The sequence below is a fragment of the Protobothrops mucrosquamatus genome, unplaced genomic scaffold (assembly GCF_001527695.2).
Source record: "Protobothrops mucrosquamatus isolate PMUCROS unplaced genomic scaffold, P.Mucros_1.0 scaffold566, whole genome shotgun sequence".
NCBI lineage: Eukaryota > Metazoa > Chordata > Lepidosauria > Squamata > Viperidae > Protobothrops > Protobothrops mucrosquamatus.
Window position 1 is genome coordinate 319,171 of NW_015386869.1, and position 21,582 is coordinate 340,752.

Sequence of the window (21,582 nt, forward strand, 5' to 3'; positions counted from 1 at the left end):
AGGATTTCCATTGCTAAGCAAGGTGGCTGTAATGTGCCTGATTTTACAACCTTTTTTTGGCACATTTGTTGAGTGAATCACTGTAGTTGTGTAGTTAAGTGAACCATGTGATTGTTAAACAAATCCAACTTTCCCCTTTGACCTTGCTTTTGTCGGAAGCAGGCTGGGAAGGTCTCGGGATACAGCAACTATTGTAGATACATGCCATTTGCCAAGCACCTGAATTTTCACATGATTGTGGGGATACTGCAATGGTTGTAAATGTGAGGACTTATTGTAAATCACTTTTTTTAGTGCTGTTGTAACTTCTAATGGTTGCTAAAGGAATAGTTGTAAGTTGAGGACTACCTATACACCAGCCATCTATTTGCATTAATTACTTTCCTGCTTTTATGTAAATAACGTATGTAAATTTTGATACTTTGCTTTTGGGGTTGAGTAGCACCGAGTAATTATTTAGCTGGGTAGTGACATATTTACAAGAAAACATCCCAAGTTCAGAGGACACCAAGGAGTCCAAAAAGTTCTTAAATAATTATATTACTTGAGGATTCTGTCTTGCAATATTGGGGATGCCGAGTGCCTTGGTGTGAAGGTCAACAATATACTATGCTTAAACCCCAATAAACAAGGAAATTATATATCAAAGGTGCAGCAAAAGTCAGACCCTCTAAGCCAATCAGAATGCTTTATTTTTATTTATTTTTTGCCAGAGAAAATGTTACTGTATCTAGGAATGGTTAAAGGTCATGCCTCAAATGAGTAAAAGAAAACAGTGTTTAAAAGAAAACAGTAACCAATTCAAACATTTAATGTAATTTATGTAATAAATTGTCTGTGAAGCCTGACTTTTGGTACACCCTGTATAATAAAACAAGGATCAAAAGCAGCTCTGTTTTTATCATACGTAAGGAACGAAGGAAGTTATTAGTTTTCTCACTTTTTCAGGAAAAGCAGCAAACCACATGAGGACATCATTGGGATCAGATCCCAGAATAGAGGTTCTTTGGCCCTGGGGAAGAATTACTTAATGAACAAGTTTTCATCTCTTAATCAAAAAGTGAAACAAACCAAATCCAACGTAAACATCAGCAATCTTAGAAAATTGGGAAACTTTACAAAGCCTGAAATGAAAGTCAATTTCTTAAAGCCCAATCTGAAAGTAAATCTTTGGAAATCTGACAGCAGTCTTGAAACCATGGAAAATGCCATGACTGATACTAATGCCAATATAGAATCGGATATTGAGATCTCGTCTGATAACGACTCATTCCATTCAGATGACTTCCTGACAAATTCCAGATCTGATGATGACCAGCAATTCATGGACTCTTTAGAGAACGGACAGATAGATTATGTCTTACCTAGTTGTGGTATCATTGCATCTGCTCCCCGGTTAAATAGTCGGTCCCAATCTGTGAGCAGCACTGATACCAACATTAGCATTCCTGTTCCTTCAGACATCTATGTTGCACAATCTGGACACCAAATGAACAATGAAACTGAAGGCAAAACTTCTCAAGAAGCTTTGTCTGCTGAAAATACAACACTAGATATCACTAAACAGATTGATGTTTACTGTCACAGATTTGTCCAGGATGCTAAAATTAAGATGAACAGTGTTTCAGAACATGAGAGGGGTTCTCAAGAACTCCAAGAAGCAGCGCATAATATTAGCAATAATGCTCCTAAGGCAACTGATTGTTTGGGAACTAATAAGGCTCCTTCTAGACCATCTAAACTGGATGTATCGCTTTCAGAGACAGGACCACAATATTTAGTGGTTGAACAGATGAATTTATTTAAGTCTCATAAAAGCCCAAGCTCCTCATCTATTGTTCTCGAAGCTGAGCCAGAGTTTCATGTGACTCCTTCACCAGCAGAAAATAATGGTAGCAGGGCAGTCTCTCCCTTTGCAAAGATACGCAATTCAATGGCACAGGTAGCTAACATTACACAAGCTGGCTTAACCCAAGGAATCAACTTTGCTGTGGCTAAAGTCCAGAAGAGCCCAGCTGAACCAGAAACTATTAATGAAAGCCAGCAAAATGAATTGAAAGAAATGTTTACCCAGTGTCAAACACGAATAATTCAGATTTAGAGCTCAAGATCCAATTGTACATACTATTAAATACTGTAACATAAATTCTAGGGAAGAAGGGCAAACTGCCACTGAGTATTGGTATTAAGAATACCAGTAACAATGTTTACAGAAACTGATGAGAGAAATTAGTTGGGTTTTGAACAGGCTTCAGAACTGTTTTGTAGCGAGTGAGCGACAATAAATTATACTAAACAGGTAACTCACACAGCAATTGTTGATGTGCATGCTGCTCGTTTAGGTAATCGGATGCACAACTATATCTTTTGGGGCAAGTTTTTTTATAAGTCTTCAGATTTGTGTAGAATATTTATATTAAGGGTCTGGTACTAAACACCCGTTACCTTATTAATCTTGCACTGTACCAGTGAATATTTTACTCATAGATGGCATTCTATTTATTTTTCTCCAGATTTTTTTTATTTAATTTTTTAAAAATTTGTGTTCCTTGAACAGGTTTCATTCCTAAGGAAATGGTCACTGCAGAGGGAGTATTTTTTTTTAAAAAAAAAATATGCTTAGGCATTTATTCTCCCTTTCCTTCACCAATTCCTTGCTTCTTTCTACCTCTGTTGATTTAGTAGTTATGGTTTCTAGAAGTTAACATGTTTGTTAAAGCTTTCAGGGTAGCTGCTGAAAGGGCTTTTCTAGCTGGGAAAAATAATAATCCTCTTTTAAAAATAAAATCAGTGTTTCTGGAAACCATAATGCATTATTTTCTAAGAAACTAGTTGCATATTCTTAGAGCGTAGTCTTTTGTGGATCAAAGCAAAATTCTTAAGCTTGATATCAAATACTGAATAAAAATGTTATCCATGTGAGGAGATATTACCTAAACATATGCAAGGGAATAATCTTCAGAAATATAACTGACAACATACTCCTCCTCCATAATACCTTACTCTTGTCTAAAATGTGATCAGTGCAACATATTTCAGAAGTTACTGTAGCTATAATCTTGACATCAGCGGAGAAATGAAGTTGTATTTAAATACTAGCTCATTTCTTAGAAGCAGTTGCCCAAAACAGTCTTGTGATGGATGAACTATAATAGAACATAGCAGCAGAAACAACACTGAATGCAGTCTTGTTCCTTCATAACTTCTGTCCTTATTCTAGAACAGTGTTTCTCAACCGTGACAATTTTAAGGCATGTGGACTTCAACTCCCAGAATTCCACAGCCAGCATTGCTGGCTGTGGAATTCTGGGAGTTGAAGTCCACATGCCTTAAAATTGTCAAGGTTGAGAAACACTGTTCTAGAACTTGGGGTTTCTTTGTTAGTACACTTGTACTATAGCTAGGTTGCATGTGGTGTTCTGAACAGTTACCGGTAATAAGTCAATTATATGTCTGAGTGTCTCTACTATATCAGAAGTGATAACTTACTTAAACTGTATTTTGTGTGATACTTTTGTACTGTTTGTATTTTGTTATTTATTAATACTTTAATGTGTGTTCTTTTGAGAGTACCTATACATTTAAGTATATTTAGAATAATATACAATAAAACTGTGTTGTTTTAATGGGGAAACAAGAGCTATTTTAATAAAAAAAAATAAAATACTATGCATTTTGGTGTATATGGTTCAGAATACTAAGGATCGTTGTTGATTTCTCATTTACAAGACTAAAACTGCTTCTCTGCTCCCATTTTTCTCTTTAGACATCTTTATTGTTTTTGGGGAAGCAACATATTTAATTACTAAAAAAAAGTTCAGAGGATGCTATTTCGATACAGTGATTGTGTCAGAAGAGCAACTGCACAGATCTGTCTGGGGCCATAAAGAGTAGGTTGTTAATGAAGTTATACTACTTGGTAACAGATTGAAGGGATGTCTAAATGACTAGCATGAACACTTGCCACCGCTGTTCCTCAAGGTAGAGGGAATTGAAAATATCAGACTGTTAGCTAATCAGCCATAAAAGCCGATGTAAGTCATATTTAAAATTTTGTTTCTCTGGTGACATAAGACTGTTATTTTTACAGGAAACAGTTTACTCTTTTATTCCTGCTGAATGTTCCTGAGTTACATATTCTGAAAATACCAAGTCAAATTTATCTTTATGAGGATTCAAATCAGTAATGGGATACACATTTCTTTGAAATTTTATTCTATACCAGTGGTGGTGAACCTATGGCACGCGTGCCACGCCATCGCCCCAGTCCTAGGCCTTCAGCTGGGTTTTATAAAACCTTTTTGCTTTAGGCCTCCGCCGCCATGTGCAAAAAAAAAAAAAAGTTCAATTTCAATTTCTTGCACGAAAAAAAAGATCTCGCAAAGTTGGAATTGATTGATTGAACTTTTTAGTCCCACCCAGTCTGCCGTTACCACCGAAGCCACGCCCACCCAATGCACCACACCCACCCAATGGGCCATGCCCACCCGGCACCCGACAATACATAAGTGGGTTTTGGGTTGCAGTTTGGGCACTCGGTCTCTAAAAGGTTTGCCATCACTGTTCTATACTGTCTTCCCTTGCTGTATGTTATCTGCAGTTATTCTAAAGTTCAGAAAGTATGGCCTGTGTATATTCATGAAATGCTATTCTGGATACATTGTAACTCAGTGATGAAATTGTGGGTCCACAAGGTGTGTTTAAGAAAGCTCAGCATTGTCACTTAGGTTGTATTTTTGATATAAAACTTCATTTTAAGATACTGCAAAGGTATAATCTGCAGAGCTGTCTGCCTCAGGATATAGGAGGCAGGAGTATTAGTTATGCTTGCTGTTTTGAGTTCTGTACACATAAAAAATAATGGTGGAATAAAATAATAATTCAAAATAACCAAATTGAAACAAATTGAGGAACTTAAATGTTAACCCAGCACATTAAAGTGTTAACTAGCAATGCTAATATCAGTAGGTATGATATATACATTAAATACAATCTCCATTTTGATGGTCTTAAATAAATATACTGATTTTACACTTTTACATTCTGGATAAATAGTAATTAGTAAATTTATGACTATTTAGGATATATTCACATAGCAATCATTTATGGAACCAACTGTAAATGGAGAACCATTTTCAACGAATTGTACTTTCTACTATGATTTTCAGTCCAACCCCTTTAAAATCTGGTATGTGTTCTAATACCGTAAAATGTTTGTTATAATAATTCTTAGTAAAAGTGTGACATCATTTTATAGTAAATCTTTAATATCAAACAGATTTTCCATAGTTGTTAATTTGGTTACAAAACAAGCTCCAAAATTTATCAGTGTTTAATCTGCTGAACACCATAAATTGGGTTCATTTGAGAAAAGAGCCATAACTTTGATATAAATTATCTACAAAACCCAGTATAAACATAAGCTCTGTTCATATCAGCTCTACAAATATTAGGCATGTTTACAGTCTTACAAACATGGATACTGTTGTCCTAAAGTTCATTTCCATTTACAGATTTTTGCTGCTGTAATCTGACTTTACGAAGTGCCTCCAATTGCTTTGCTCTTAGCCATCTCTCTCTCGATAGTGTTGTCTGCCCAGCACTGAGAGAAAGGAACCTGTGCACAAGAAACGGAGATAAACCTCTTTAGTATCTATATAGTACTAAAACGCTGATTCCGTTAACTTTTAACTGGGCAAAACAGTGCACCATAGGACAACACTTTTTGAACCGAGGTACTTCAAATGAGCTAACTTACAGAATGCATTCAAAATCTAGGAGCCATGACTCCTGTGGAATTGAAATTTGACAAATTTTATGTTTCCTAGGCGATTGTTTGACTATGCTGTAGAGTTCGACATGGGCTATTTTCAAGGCAGAAACATCTCTGAATGTATCCCAGATTTGCTGGTGAAAGCAGTATATCAGAAGGTTTGTCATTCTTGGACATGGAATCTGATAAGGAAGTATCTCTGAAATGATGACCCAATGAGGAACAGGTTGTGTAGTGTAAATGAAAACCTTTACTGTAATCAAAATGAGGCAAATATAGGAAGCATATAAATAAAACCTGTGTACAGAGAAAGTCATACCCTGAAGCTCATTTAAGGACCAAGTCCAGTTCAACTGTTGGTGAGTAAGGAACACTTGTGTGCACTTTTCTTGGCAGCAAGTGGTTTATTGTTTATTCCTGGGATTGGTTCATGATTTCTTGTCTAGCCAACAGCCCTGGAATTCCCCAGTAATTCCTTCCAAGTACTAACCAGGCCTGAAAATGTTTTAGCTAAGGTAATATTTGCTAGATGCTGCCGTTGGTTGAAACAAAGCTCCTTTGGGCTTTACAAATAAACTCATCCTGGAATCAGACACTTAATGGAGCCCTGAAAACAACCTGGGTCATTGGGTCTCAACATAGCATCTAGAAGACTGCAACATGGAATGTTACAGGGATATATGGTAAAGAGTATGAATTAATAAAAGAAAAATATATCCATTCCTTGTTTAGTGGCTACCAGATATAGCAATGGTATGCAAACATGAAAATTTTAAAAAAAAATCATTTTCTTGCCAATAGACACATTTAGACCAAATTTTTGCACCTGACAAAAACCTTCAGGGTGAAACTGATTAAAGTCTGTTGAAGAATTTCAGGCAGCCCTGCAAGCAGGTCGGAGAGTCCTAATGTAATCAAGGTCACAAAGCCAGCTTGTTAACTTGCAGTTAGCACTTTTAGGGAAGTGCTCTGCTGCAGAGAAAAACAGCTTAGAATCATTCCACTCTGCCAGAGCCCCCTCCCCCCCAAAATCAGGTATAGCATATTGGCTAGCCCAGTGTTTCTCAATCTTGACGATTTTAAGGCATGTGGACTTCAACTCCCAGAATTCCACAGCCAGCAATGCTGGCTGTGGAATTCTGGGAGTTGAAGTCCACATGCCTTAAAATCGTCAAGATTGAGAAACACTGGGCTAGACCTTTATCTAAATGAGACAGCAGCAACATTTGTGGATCTTATTGAAGGAGAAAGAAGAAGGAAAGGACTTGCTCTTTAAATCTCCAGGCTGATTTCCAGGAAACAACTGGAGGATGAGGGAAGGAATGTCTTTTCTCTCACTCTTCCTGCGGCATGAATGAGAAAAAATCATGGTCTTAGCCATAAAAGCCTGCTGGGTAAACCTGGGCCAGTTACTCACTCTCAATCCTACCCAGCTCACAGGATTGTTGTGGGAAAATAAGAGGAGGAAGATGTGTTGGATATGTTCACCATTTTGAGTTCTTTGTAAAAACAATAGCTGGAATAAAAAGAAACCCCACATCCTTTCTAAACCTATAGATTTTTCTATGCAATCATTCTTTAACGTTATCTCTCGCCTTCCAAAAAATTAAAGTCCTGTTGGAGGGGGATTATTTGTCTTTCTACCTTCTTTCTGATGTTATAGTCTGTTTTATTTTCATGATTCCTGGGATGCATTTTCATTAGCTTAGTTTCTGAATTTGGGATGATGCTCCTACATGCTCCTGACTAATCCAGATAACTGGGACAAATTGTCCTATTACTATTTTTCCACTATTTCATCCACACTGTGGTTGTATGGCTGGAGGCATTTTTTATGTTGGTCCCATCACTTGGGCCATAAGCCCTTGTGCATTATTATGCCTTTTCTTTCTTCCATTGAAAATCAAAGCTTGAGCTGTCATATATGTCACATCATATATGTCCTTGTTTTACCAGGAGCAGCACATGTCCTTGTTTTACCAGGAGCAGGGAAACAGAAAAGAGACAGAAGGTTGTGTTATCTCCAGAAAGTTTTTATAGCTTACTGAAGAGGAAAAGAAGGAGTTTTGCTCTTTCTAAAATCTCTGTATCAGTTTCAGGAAAAAAACAAAAAGCTACCTCCACCCTGACCCAAACGAAATCAAATAGAAGGATAAAAGAAAGAGCTTGACTACAAAAATCTTTTTGCTTGACTACAAAAATTAATGGAAAAGATAAGTTCCCATTCTCTAGACCAGTGGTTCTCAACCTTTTTAATGCTGCGACCCCCAACTGGCCGTAAGTCGAGGACTAAACCTGTCATAAGTTGAGGACTAAACCGGTCGTAAGTCGAGGACTAAACCGGTCGTAAGTCGAGGACTACCCAACCGGTCGTAAGTCGAGGACTTTCCCTGCCCGGGAGCGCCGCACATGCGTAGTTCCGCCCCCTGCGCCGGCCAAGGCGTAGCTGGCAAGCGGCAGAGACGGAGCAGGCCAACCACCAGCTGGCCCAGCCCAAGGGAGGTAAGGCACCCGCCGGAAAAGGGGAAAAAATGGCGGACAGCCTTGCTTGGCGACCCCCGTGAAATGGTCGATCGACCCCAAATGGGGTCGCGACCCATAGGTTGAGAACCGCTGCTCTAGACCAGTGTTTCTCAACCTTGACAATTTTAAGGCATGTGGACTTCAACTCCCAGAATTGCTGGCTGTGGAATTCTGGGAGTTGAAGTCCACATGCCTTAAAATTGTCAAGGTTGAGAAACACTGCTCTAGACCTTTCCATGTGACCTTCCTTGATTATTTAATATATTCATGAATAAATGTACAAGGAAATGAAAACATTAGAGAGTTGTTAATTGGGAACATGGATGTTATTTCTTTTTCAGCTAATACATTGAATATTAGATGGCATGATGTAACAAAGATAATTGATCTTAAATGTACTGAAGGCCAAGATGTTGGACAGAAAAATGGAGTGAATGATCCAAAAAATTAGATGATTTAAAGTAGCTTGGCATGTCAAGAAATATATAAAATAATGTGAATATAGTGGAAATGGCTTGCTGAAGAAGTTTGTGTGGTAAAATAAGCAAGAGTCAAGAATGAATGGCGCATGCATGCAAAGTATGAAAGAAACACGCAGAGAGAATGAATGAAGACCACTGTTTTCCCTGGACAATAAGGACGAGCAGTATCTGCTTCTAATTGTCCAGAAGAAAATTTATTTCAAATGTTTTCCCATAAGCCTTTGCAAAATCTAAATTAGTAGCTTACCTTTTCTCAGTTTGAAACTTGATAATCGTATAATTTGCTTATGCAACCCAGCAGTTTTAAATAATGTCTTTTGAGTTAGATTAAATATTATAATTCCATTTTCATTTAACAATTTCTAAGAAAGTTGCATTATATTAAAATACACATCCCTTAGATTTACCCATGGACAACAAAACCAAACCTGCTCAGTATTACCTTAGAGGTCAACTCTGTGCTAAACAAGAAACTCTGCAATTCAAAATTAGGAAAGGAAAGGAGTGATTACTTAAAAATAAATGAAAGAAAGTAAATTATACTTAAATGAAGTTCCAGGTGGAAAGATGCATGTGCTAAAGGGCTGAGTTCAAGTCTGTGATCGCTTTAGTAAGTGATACTTCAGCAAACTACTTAACATTTGTGCCCTTACCTTGCTACCAGCAGAGTTCTGTGAAGATCATCCGCTGTTATACTCTCAGGATCGTTTTTACGCATTTCTACAAAATCATCTTCTACTGCCTGTTGAAGAGATTGATTAAAGCATTATCACTTAACTTAGATTTGCCTCCCAAAGTCCAGAAGAAGATTGTACTATAATTTCCTCCCTTCAAATGCAGTGGTTTTGATGTGATAGTGCCATAGTAAAGCAATTTTCTACCATATGAACATACATTCTTCAGTCAAAAAATATTTTCACATCCTACATACTTCCATTAAAAGAGGCAGAGTTTACGAATTTATTTAGGGTCAAGATCCAGCTGTGATTTCACAATGGTCAGGGAAGAGCCATACAATACATTTCCATTACAACGCAAGGACCATACGAGGAACGCTTCCTTGATGATGATTAAAAAAATGCTAAGTTCATTTTTTAAAAAAAAATTCATTGTCAATGACAAGAACTAGTTTTTCAGATGGTGTGCCTTTTCTATCCCAAATTGGCAGTTTTTTAAACATTTCAAGTGTTCCATGTTCCGATGGAACAAAGCTTCTGACGTTTTAATGGTCCACCATAGAGAGTGATAGAAATTCAAAACAAGCTTCTTCGTCCTAGCAGTTTTGTTGCTACACTCAGCCATCATCCTAATCCAGTGTTTCTCAACCTTGACAATTTTTAAGCTATCGACTTCAACTCCCAGAATTCCACAGCCAGCAATGCTGGCTGTGGAATTCTGGGAGTTGAAGTCCACATGCCTTAAAATTGTCAAGGTTGAGAAACACTGTCCTAATCCTAAAAGAATTATTTGTCCCAATCTGAACACTGAACCATGAAATGATGATTTCTATACCTTTGTGACTTCGTCTGATATGCTATAATCCAGCAGTCTCAACAAGCTTAGATAGATGCGGAACTTGTTGAGGATTGATGGCAGCACAGCTGTGAGAAGGCTGTTCATGTGCTCCTCCATATTAGGGGGAATGAGCTCCGGCTGCAGATGAACTTGGCAATCTGACTGTGGAAATAAAGTTTACATCATTATTTCACACTTCAGTTAGTCATACTAAGAAAGGTAGCAATTTCACTGTGACTAAACACCAAAACTCTTAAGGGATTTTTTAAATTCATATTGTCTCTGAAATTGTCCTCATGCTATGTAGAGTTCTGTCTGAGAAATTAGATAACAAGAATTAATTGAAAAGTCTTTTTAATCCAATTGGTTTAGTTATCTACAAATGCAACAGTATCCTAATGATTGAGGATTTTAAAAATAACATCCAAAGTCATACACTTTAAGGTTAATTGATCTATATATGAATGTTGTTTCGACTATTTTTGTTCCTTCCAAGGTTTATAATGCCAAATTTTCACAGGAGAGCAATGTATTGCTCAAGTACAGTATCTAGTATGAACCACTGATGTACAGCACGGTTATCTTTGTATCCTTTCATTCTTCTTCAAGAAATTACGAAGAAGGAAGGCCAGGGAAACTTCGCTATACCGGTAGGAGTGATCTGCCCTCTGAAGTGATAAGGACATTAATGTTGCATGGGAATTCCATCTGATGGTAACTGAAGTCATAATCCACCTTCTGCCAAGTTATCAAGTGGCCCAGTGCTTTCACATTGTGAACTCCTACAAAATAGTGAAAAAAGAAAAAAAATATGGTTTATTATAAAAAATCAGATATAAAATAAAATATAGCATTTTAATAGTAGTAACTGTGAGAGGGATCTCAGAATCCTAGTGGACAATCATTTAAATATGAGCCAGCCGTGTGCTGCAGCTGCCAAAAAAACCAACACAGTGCTAGGCTGCATTAACAGAGGGATAGAATCAAGATCACGTGAAGTGTTAATACCACTTTACAATGCCTTAGTAAGGCCACACTTGGAATACTGCATCCAGTTTTGGTCACCGCGATGTAAAAAAGATGTTGAGACTCTAGAAAGAGTACAGAGAAGAGCAACAAAGATGATTAGGGGACTGGAGGCTAAAACATATAAGGAACGGTTGCTGGAATTGGGTATGTCTAGTTTAACGAAGAGAAGGACGAGGGGGGACATGATAGCAGTGTTCCAATATCTCAGGGGCTGCCACAAAGAAGAGGGTGTCAAGCTATTTTCCAAAGCGCCTGAAGGAAGGACAAGAAGCAACGGGTGGAAACTAACCAAAGAGAGAAGCAACCTAGAACTAAGGAGAAGCTTCCTGACAGTTAGAACAATTAACCAGTGGAACAACCTGCCTCCAGAAGTGGTGAATGCTCCAACACTGGAAGTTTTTAAGAAGAAACTGGACAGCCATTTGTCTGAAATGGTATAGGGTTTCCTGCCTGAGCAGGGGGTTGGACTAGATGATCTCCAAGGTCCCTTCCAACTTTGTCATTATTATTATTATTATTAATTGTTAGTCTTCAATCATTCTGCCCTATGAATTAATATGTAAGCCTAGTTCCTAGGTAAAATTCCTTTAGGTGTTAGGAAGATGAGCAAATTATCATTGGGAACTAGGAAAAATTCTGCAAAAATGTATTTTTTGCTTGCACAATCAAGTATGTAAATGTAAAATTAATCAAAGAGGAAATTATAAATTATTACAATAAATACAATAAATATTACAATGCAATATTCTTAATATGATGTTTTAAAAGCTAAAAAATTAAAAAGAACTTTCCTCCCCCTAAAAAGTATAGCTTGTTTTTAGATCTAGGGTTGCTGGTCTGAAAGGGAAACCGCAACCTAGGTTAAATATAATTTAAAGAAGAGAGTATCTTTGCAGAAACCTTAGTAAACTGATGTTTGATTTTCTTAACGCACTTCCAGAGTAATTTGACATCAAAGTGACCAACATTATCCTTCTAACTGGGAATGTGGCTGGGTGGTTTGCATCCATCTGAAATCCTGTTTCACTTACTTTCTTTCCCACCATGACTACATAGTGGCTCAGGAAACCTGGACTACTGACAAACTGATATTAAATGGATTTTGTGCATTCTTAATTAGGGCAGAACCAAGTGTAAAACATGGAAAAGTGGAAGGAGGCCTGGGGGCTCTATTAACTCCACTCTATGTGCCATATCAATATCTTCTGCACTACCTTTATCTCACCATTACCCAGGCCACATAGGACAGTTCTAGAATTCCCAGCTGCTGACAGACACTAATCCTTCTACAACATATATTGCCAGGTTCTGCGCAGCAGTATTTAAATCTGTCAGTTGATGACCTGTGCCACAAACCAGCTTTATTATTTAATTTGTTAGTTAAGAGTGTTTTGGGCTGTGATAGATTTAATTAGCTATATTAACTTTTATGCCTCCTCTGCATTTATTTAAAGTACTGATGTACCTTGTGCAATTTTTGTTTTCATATCTTTTAACTTTTTAAAAATTGCTTGCATCTCATCTTATGCTAGCCTATGACTATAATAAAAGATTTGGTTGGAGTAAGACTGGAAGAACACCATCTGTTGTTACACCATTAATTTCTCTCTAAGATTATATTTAGTATTTTTTATCTAAATCAAACCAAAACATTAAACATGGCTTTTAATGAATGAGAGATAACTTTTAGTTTTTCTTAAAATATTTTTTCCCCTAAGTATCTAAAATAGATTCAATAGCTGAGAGCTGTATTGCAGAGAAAAGTTAACAAGATGTGCATAACTGTTCACGCTTGTAATGCCTTACTTGCTAAAGACTGAATATTAGACTTTAAAATACATCACATGTTCCTTTAATAGTCCCTTTCGTCTAACAAAAGGAAGATTTTTTCTTATTAATTTTCTTATTCTAAAAAAATAAGAATAAGAAAAGAACATACCATTCGGTGTATGTTTTTGGCTCCCTGTATTTAACAAATTAATTGTTTCAAGAACGTGTCCGTGTGCTTGCCAGAATGTAAGTTAATAATTAATAAGCTAGGGAAAGCATGCCAAAAGTAGTTTCTGGAACTTTTCCTATTACCTTTAGTATAGTATATAGCCCAACAGGAAAGATAAGGGAAATTCTATGCAGTCAGGTCTGGGAGGATGTGACTAGGAGGGAGAGCTTAGAATGGAACAGTTGCCAATATTCCTAACAGCTACCCAACTGTCTATCCACAGAGATGTATTAGGGATTTTTCTTCTGGAATATTTTCCTCTGCCATGATATAATGTAGTCCACTTTTGAATTTTTGCCAGTTTTCTTTCCTATACCAAGTTTTATCTTGCTCTTCCCTGTTTTCATAAATCCTGCTGAGTGACAGAGAGATGGGCATACAGTGTTCCAAGACTATTTACATAACTTCTGTCCAACATTCCATTTAAATGGAAATATTAAACATATAAAAAAGAGATAAAAGCTGTTTAAATATAGACCTTTTAATTCTTATGAGCATGAATAGGGATCAGAATGTCCTGACTGACCAGTGACTCATGCCATGAACACCACCCAGTTGGATAATTCCTACACACATTTCATGAGGCTGCCTTTGAAGATGATCCAGAAACTGAAGTTAGAAGGTCTTCTCTGCAGAAGGCCCCACCTTTTAAAATGTACTTGTACCAAGAAGTAACTGCTTTATTAAAATTTGATAAATTAAACTGTTTTATTTCAACATTCTTTGGGTAGTCTGTATCTTGGTTTTGGGATGTTGGATTTTCTCTTGTGGTTGATTATGATTTTCATTGACTTGATGTTCTGCATTGTTGTGAATTATAAGCATGGTGAATCATCAGCATTAAGACATAAGTGGAAAAGCAGGAAAACAGCCTAAGAAAGGTTTAGGTCTCTGTTGATAGCAGGAGACAACTGGGAAGCAGTTAATAGGTAATTCCTGCACCAATAGATGAATGAAGATACCACTTTTTTAAGATAAAAAAGAGTAACTTCTCGTGAGGTAATTGATCTAAAAAGGAAGATAGGTTTTATATGCTTATACTATTATTCCTGTGAAGGTTCTGCTTTTCTGTGGTTGTAAGATAACTGGATTTCAGAAGATGAAATTGGTGTTAAATCTGCAAAGATGAAGGAAATTTTATCTGTGTATTAAATTGGGATTAGCTTATTTCCAATTAGGTTCAATTTCTTTTCCCTAAATTCACACAATGCCCATAATAGTAACTAAGTAAACATACTAAACCTCCATCTGATCTTATTTCTTGCTGCACTTAGTTGCTTCAAATACTTATACTGTATATATTGTTTTGCTCTTGAGGCTTTTTTGGTTTCCCAGAAGTTTTTAATTACAGGTAAGCAGAAAGTGATTTATTGTATATAATGCATTTACAATTTTATTTAACATTTATAACTGACAGTCTCAGATGACAAGATAAGCACATATATGCTTATATAATGTAAAATAAGCAGTATCAGGGAGGCAATTCTCTTTTTGCTTCAACCATGTTTTTTTAACATTTATTTATGCAAGATATTTGAACCGAAACTGTTATCTGTGAATACTAACCTTTTGTGTCAAGCTGTCCTTGCTCCAACAGAGTTTCATCTATGACAAAAGAGGTACTGTTGGCCAGCTGTAATATTCCACTGACTAAACGATTAGCTGTGTAGTCCTTGTGTGGGTTAAATGTTAAGCTGTTCATATTCTCTATGGTCATCTGTAGGCGATATGACTGCCCCCCCAAAAAATGGCTATAATGAACTATCATATGGAACATGTACCAAATAAAGAATTAAGCTACTACATTTCACTAAAAATGACATAAGAGGTTAATGGTTAATAAAAATCAAGGAATCATGTAATTGCAGATATTCCAGCTAAAAACATCTGATTCTTCCACAAGAAATAAACTCTTTCTTTCAAAACACTTAGGTAAGACAGTACCGTATTTTCCGGCGTATAAGACGACTTTCTAAACCCTGAAAATCTTCTCAAAAGTCGGGAGTCGTCTTATACGCCCAGTCATCTTATACGCCGGAAAATATGGGTATTCTATTTTATTCCTTTACACATGTGGTTTGGCATATTACTCATCAAGTTTTCTCTCCCCCCCCTCTCTCTCGCTCAAACTCTATATTTTAACTGGAAAAGTTGGGGGTCGTCTTATACACCCAGTCGTCTTATACACCGGAAAATACGGTAAATATTTTCAAAAATCAGAAGTGTAATAAAATGTATGCAAATTGGCTTCAAAAGACAAGAATCTTAAAAATATTCCATTATCCTTGAAAGCATCAAACCTATATGACATTTCCCTTAACTACACATGACATTGCTTGAAAATAATGCATTACATATATATATGCAGAAAGAATGTTTAATTACACTTTTCCCCCCTCTCGTCATTATAATTAACATATTAGCAAATAAGCAAGGGCAGAAACTGTATCATTAAAATTATGGCATCTATATTCTCTTGAGTGATAGAGAAATTAGAGATAAATTATCTTGTTGGGTACAGATCCATCATTCTGGATATGTCATGCAAGCAATTGTGCATTGGTGTGCATTGGTGACAAACAGGTAGGCTTATGAGAGCAATTGTGGGATCAGAATTTCCACTGCAATGCAATGTGCCTGTAAAATGTGATTGCACTACACAGCAATGGCAATCCCTCCAGTCTTGGTGGCCATTTAATTAAATCCCAGCCAGGCCAGTAGATGGGGGAGGGCATGAGGAGGTGCAAGAGAGGCATGGTGTGGGTGTGCAAAGATGTAGTGAGAGTTGAGGGGGTCAGAGAGGTGTGATGAGAATGCAGTTCTATGAGATGGAACAGTAAAGCTTGGGGAGGATACATGGGGATGGATGAGTGGTAAGGGAGGCTTGGAGAGGGTATGTGGGGATGTGTGAGTGGTTGGTGCAGTGCAAGCACTGGGAGAGAATATGTAGGTGGAGAAGGTTCACCCCAGAGACTTGAGACCCTGCTGTCTTCCCAATGACTTTCTGGGTAAACTGTTAGGAAAGGTCACAAATGGCTATTACGTGATTGCGGGGTACTTTTAAGTGCAAGACAGTTGCCAGCAGTGCACCCAAATCACAATCCTGTGACTGCAAAGGTGCTAGGATGGGCAGAATTCAAAGGACTGCTTGTAACCACTATACATTCAGCACCATCGTAACTTTTCTCACTGAACAAATGGTCATAAGTTGAAAACTATAAACCCTGCAAAGGACTATCTGTATACAATGAATACTAGTTATTCTCTCTCTCTCTCTCTCACACACACACAAACACATACACACCATTTTGAATTGTCCATTTAGGACTCAATCAGAAGTATGGTAAATTGATTAAGCTATGACTGAGCAATTTTACACATTGCATTATGACATTAACAAATGGCTGAAAGACAAATTCATTACAACTTAATGTGACAGATACTGACATGAACGAGCAGTTAAGGTACACAGCTTATAAATGTAATTCTTACTGCAGGAACAAGCTGCTGAATAATACGGTATACATGCTCTGTGAAGACACTGTTTCTTGGACAGCCACTTAAATTCAGGGCAAATTTTCCCAGAGGAAGGACATCTCTTCTTGCATAGCTACATAACACAAAATATAGAAATGTAAGGTTAAGAGCAAGGACTTCTATTGCTGATCTTTGTAAACCATTTTATGCTAGGAATGCTTTTGGATAAAGAGCAATATTGATACTTTGAAAGCATACATACAGTGAAATTAGTAGAACAATTATGAACAAGCACCAACAAAGATATAGTATTTGAAGAGAGCTTAAAATTGTATTAGGAATATAGCTTTGGAAATATATTCATGTCCATACTGGAAACTATTTTAAAATCTTGTGCTCCTTTCCACTGATATTTCAGGCAGCAGAGAATGTTGAAATGATTTAAAGTGTTGAATTGATTATTTTTTTTAAAGACCACAAAAAGACCATGGGGGAATGCATTAACTGCTATTTTAAATTGTTTAATTGTCTATGGTCTCTTATCAGTTGTCTGTTAAGGCAAATACAATGTGGATAAAATTGCTTGGTTCTGCACTGATACAGTGCACAGAAGTGATAGTTATCCCATACTTCTTGTAACAACCTGTAATTTTTGTGTGTGCAGAATTTCATACAATTAATACTTAAATACAATGCTAGTGTCTATTGGCCTTTGATCATATTCAGAAGATCATCATCTTCTGAAGAAAATTACCATATCTCACTTGAGTTGCTGCAAAAATAAATGTATGGATATTCATGAATTTCAACTCTTAACTGTTTATTGCATTTGCCTCTTCTCCTGGCAAATATTCTTCTACTTCCAACATGATACTTGTGTTAGCATCTTAAGAACTGTTGATTTAGAATACTACTTTTTTGTATTGTATAGATACTAAAATGCCAACAGTAGTCACATACAAAAAATATAAAGATCCAAGAAAAAAATAAAAAATACACCTCTTTTTTTTAGGCCTTACAAGCCTACATGTTTTGATTGAATACATTCTTATTTTTATGAATGTATAAATGCCATTTAATAATTTTTCATAGTGTCATTTTTTTAATTTTGAGAGGGCTCTAAAATTAAAGGCCATAAAAGCCCTTCATGGCATGGGTTCAGATTATCTGAGGAACCATCTGAGTCCAATGAGATTAGTCTGTCCCACCAGCACTGGCAGAAGAAGCTCGCTGCAGTCCTGGTCAATCAAGGAATTTTGCCTGGCGGGGTCCAGAAGAGCCTTTTCTACCATGGCACCCACCATCTTAAACACTGTGCTTCCAGAGGTGAGATCTGCACCCACCCTGTTGGTCTTTTTTTGGTTTGAAGATTAGGCTCTGTCAACTGCTCCAGGGCCTCAATGGGGGAGTGGCATCTTGGAGGTGGTTAATGGATTAGATGTCCAATCTGTGGCCCATGGGCTGCATGCAGCCTTGGATAACTAGTGATGTGGCCCCGTAAGATCGTAAACTTTTAACATTATTATATGATTTATATACATCAACTACATTATATATTTTATATGCACATCAATTCCCCTTCACTCAATGTGGCCCAGACAGAGATTGGGCACCCATGGATTAGACCAGGGGTAGGCAACCTTGGTTCTTTTATGACTCGTGGACTTCAACTCCCAGAATTCCTGAGCCAGCATGGCTGGCTCAGGAATTCTGGGAGTTGAAGTCCACGAGTCATAAAAGAGCCAAGGTTGCCTACCCCTGGATTAGACAGACCACACGTCCTCCCTATGTGCACTTTGTTCCCTTCCTTTCCATCTTGGTCAAATTTAAATTTATGGTGTTTATTTATTGCTTTAATGTTTTATGTGATATTTCTAACTGAATCACTGTAAATCACCTAGAGTTGCCTTGGCAAGATGGGCAGCCGACATCTAGAAAGTTTTTGGTTTAATTAGAAATAAGCCCACAGTTGCTTTCTAGGACAAGATTTATAACTGGCAAAATTGTCAGGAAAAGCACTGACACTTTCCTTTTGTGTTTCTGTCTGGATTGAATTAAAGGAGCAGGAAGACTAAAAGAGTGATTATCAGAAGAACGTGGATTCACTGGATTACCCCAGCAAGAAGGATGGATCCACAAAGTATATTTGATGGCGAAGGACTGAACCATGACTAGAAAGAAAAAGCCGTGCTAGAAAATATGGGAATCACAACAGAGCAGACCAGGGAGCTGGTTCTCCAAAAGAGCTGAAAAAAGGAAATTATTTTTTCCTTCTTCCCCTCCTTCCTTCTAATTTAGAAGGGTTATGAACAGGAAACTGAAGATGAAGGAAAGCTGTCTAGAAGAAGTTAATATTTTTATATTAAGCATTGTTATGTTAATTCCTTCTAGACAGTTTTTTTTTATACTTTCAGCTCAATGACTAAGTGCAGCAGTTCTATGGATAAAAGAGTGATGCAAACTGTTAAAGAACGTCAAGGAAGCTTCCTAAATAAATATGTACGCATTTGAGATGTACTTACCTTAGTAGACATAACATTACCACATATTGGAAAAATAAATGCAAATTATTTACTTTATTTGAAGTATGAAAATTAAAATAATTTTCATTTTTAGGTTGCAGAATAATACTGTATGTTTGTCTCCATTAAATACTTTCTCCCTTTTACCTCTTCTCCCACAAGATAAGATATGCTAAACAGACAAATTTGTTACTTACACTGTGGAAATGAGATGTAATATAACATATTCAGCAGCCAAGCTGTCTCCCAAAAAGGCGTGAGTGAGGAAGCCAAGAAGCTCTGCTCTAACTGGTGATAGTTCAGACATAAAACTAGAAACAACTAAAAGAGACAACATAGGCAAGAATCAGAAAATACAAAGGAATTTTTCTATACAGGTAGTCCTCAACTTACAACAATTTGTTTAGTGACTGTTCAAAGTTACAACAACTCTGAAAAAAGTATTGTATGACTGGTTTTCAGTTATGACCATTGCAGAATCCCCATGGTCACATGATCAAAATTCAGGCACCTGGCAGCTGGCATGTATTTATGGCAGTTCCACTGCCTGGGGCCATGTGATCATTGTTTGTAACCTTCCCAGCTGGCATACAACAAAGTCAGTGGGGTAAGCCAGATTCACTTAACCATATGATTCACTTAACAACTGCAGTGATTCATTGAACAACTGGTATAAAAAATTTGGGGCTCCATTGTGCTGGTTAAGTCTACCTGTACTGTGCAAATAGCCCTCAACTTATGACTGGTTGCTTAATGACCATTCAAATGACAATGAAGCTCCCCAAAGCTACATACAACCTATTTCGATGGTTGCCCCTTCTGCAATCATGTGATCACATTTTTGGGCACTTGACAACTGGATCTTTTACCAAAAAAGATTGCTGTCAATCCTATTTGCAATTCATTTTCCTTGAATTCTAAAAGCAATTTGGATTCTTGTAATAAATTATTACTATATTTAAAAATAAACTGTTAATTTTAGCTAAGAATTTTATAGTAAAACATTAATAAAATGGTATGGATATTAACAAACATTTGCTTAGATTTAAAATTATAGAGATCAATAATGATATCAATCTAGCTATGGACACATTATAAACATACATTAATACTGCCTGTACATTTCATCTGCCTCTCTTCATTACGTAAAACTGCAAAATACATCAACTCATCTACTATTACTAGAGAAGTCAGTGGCTGTTTTAAACTGTGACAAACTTATGGCCCGCATGAATTTAAAAATACTGATTTAGCAAATGTGTTTGTGAAACATTTCAACAGTCTTTTAATGAGGATGTTATTAAAATGTACAGGTTTAGACACTAAATCCAAATTTTAAAATATAAACTCTCACAAAAAGGCAACAGAAATATAAAATTCTTTAACAGTATTCACATATGGTATTCACTTTATATTTGCCATGAAAGAGAAAATAAAAAGTCTATGACATATCATTTTTTTTCTTATAGACCTCCCTGACTCAAAGGAGATGAAAAATGGCTTATACAACATTTAGCAATGTACCTTTATGCTTAAATATTAAAGGTGCTAAGAACAAACTGAACTTTTTTTGTATAAATAAATGGAAACAATAAAATCCAATACAGCAAGGGTGTCAAACTTGCAACGTCAGGTGACATGTCGCGACTTTTTTTCCATTGACGGCAATGGGGTGGACAGTTTCGGCATGACGTACTGGCCTGCGGGCTGGCAGTTTGACACCCCTGCAATACAGGCATTCAATAGTAACAAGGTAATCTTCTCTAAATAGCTGAAATACTTACAGCTCTTGCTTTCTTCTTCATTAAGGCAAGCAGGCAACAATGGATTTATGTGCTGAAGTTTCTGTGCCAGAATTACATGGATTCTGGGAACTAATGATGCTGGAGGACTATGAACTCTCTGTTCCTCCACAGTATCCATACAATCCATAGACTCCACTGGAGAGGAGGAATTCTCCCTAAAATATAAAAGTAGCTCTATTTAGCTCCATTTAATCTCTAAATTGCTCGCAAGATTTTTTTTCCCTGTCAAAGAAAAAGGTACTTTATTTAAACATAAAAATGTCAGTATGATAAACAGTATAAAGTTCTTGAATTTATTTCATACTTTTGCAGCAATCAAAGTAAACTCCTCAGTTATATCTTTTAAAAATGCTTCTGAATATTTATTTATTTATTAATTAATTAAATTTCTACCCCGCCCTTCTCCCAGCGGACTCAGGGCGGCTTACAGCCATTTAAAACAGGTACATAATACAAA

General features: G+C 36.7%; 2 protein-coding genes across 2 annotated transcripts in view; one reads left to right on the top strand and one right to left on the bottom strand.

The window, feature by feature from the left end:
- Positions 1 to 3,217, top strand: part of INPP5F (inositol polyphosphate-5-phosphatase F) — a 43,779-nt gene extending 40,562 nt beyond the window's left edge. The window contains exon 20 of the mRNA XM_015817229.1: positions 949 to 3,217. Coding sequence (XP_015672715.1) covers positions 949 to 2,101 — 1,153 coding nt within the window. The 3' untranslated portion in view covers positions 2,102 to 3,217. The remainder of the gene's footprint in view (positions 1 to 948) is intronic.
- Positions 3,218 to 5,246: 2,029 nt separating this feature from the next.
- Positions 5,247 to 21,582, bottom strand: part of MCMBP (minichromosome maintenance complex binding protein) — a 30,819-nt gene continuing 14,483 nt past the window's right edge. The window contains exons 9-16 of the mRNA XM_015817230.1: positions 21,105 to 21,280; positions 19,518 to 19,641; positions 16,814 to 16,931; positions 14,888 to 15,053; positions 10,942 to 11,075; positions 10,291 to 10,455; positions 9,432 to 9,520; positions 5,247 to 5,617 (exon numbers count right to left, since the gene is read on the bottom strand). Coding sequence (XP_015672716.1) covers positions 5,491 to 5,617; positions 9,432 to 9,520; positions 10,291 to 10,455; positions 10,942 to 11,075; positions 14,888 to 15,053; positions 16,814 to 16,931; positions 19,518 to 19,641; positions 21,105 to 21,280 — 1,099 coding nt within the window. The 3' untranslated portion in view covers positions 5,247 to 5,490. The remainder of the gene's footprint in view (positions 5,618 to 9,431; positions 9,521 to 10,290; positions 10,456 to 10,941; positions 11,076 to 14,887; positions 15,054 to 16,813; positions 16,932 to 19,517; positions 19,642 to 21,104; positions 21,281 to 21,582) is intronic.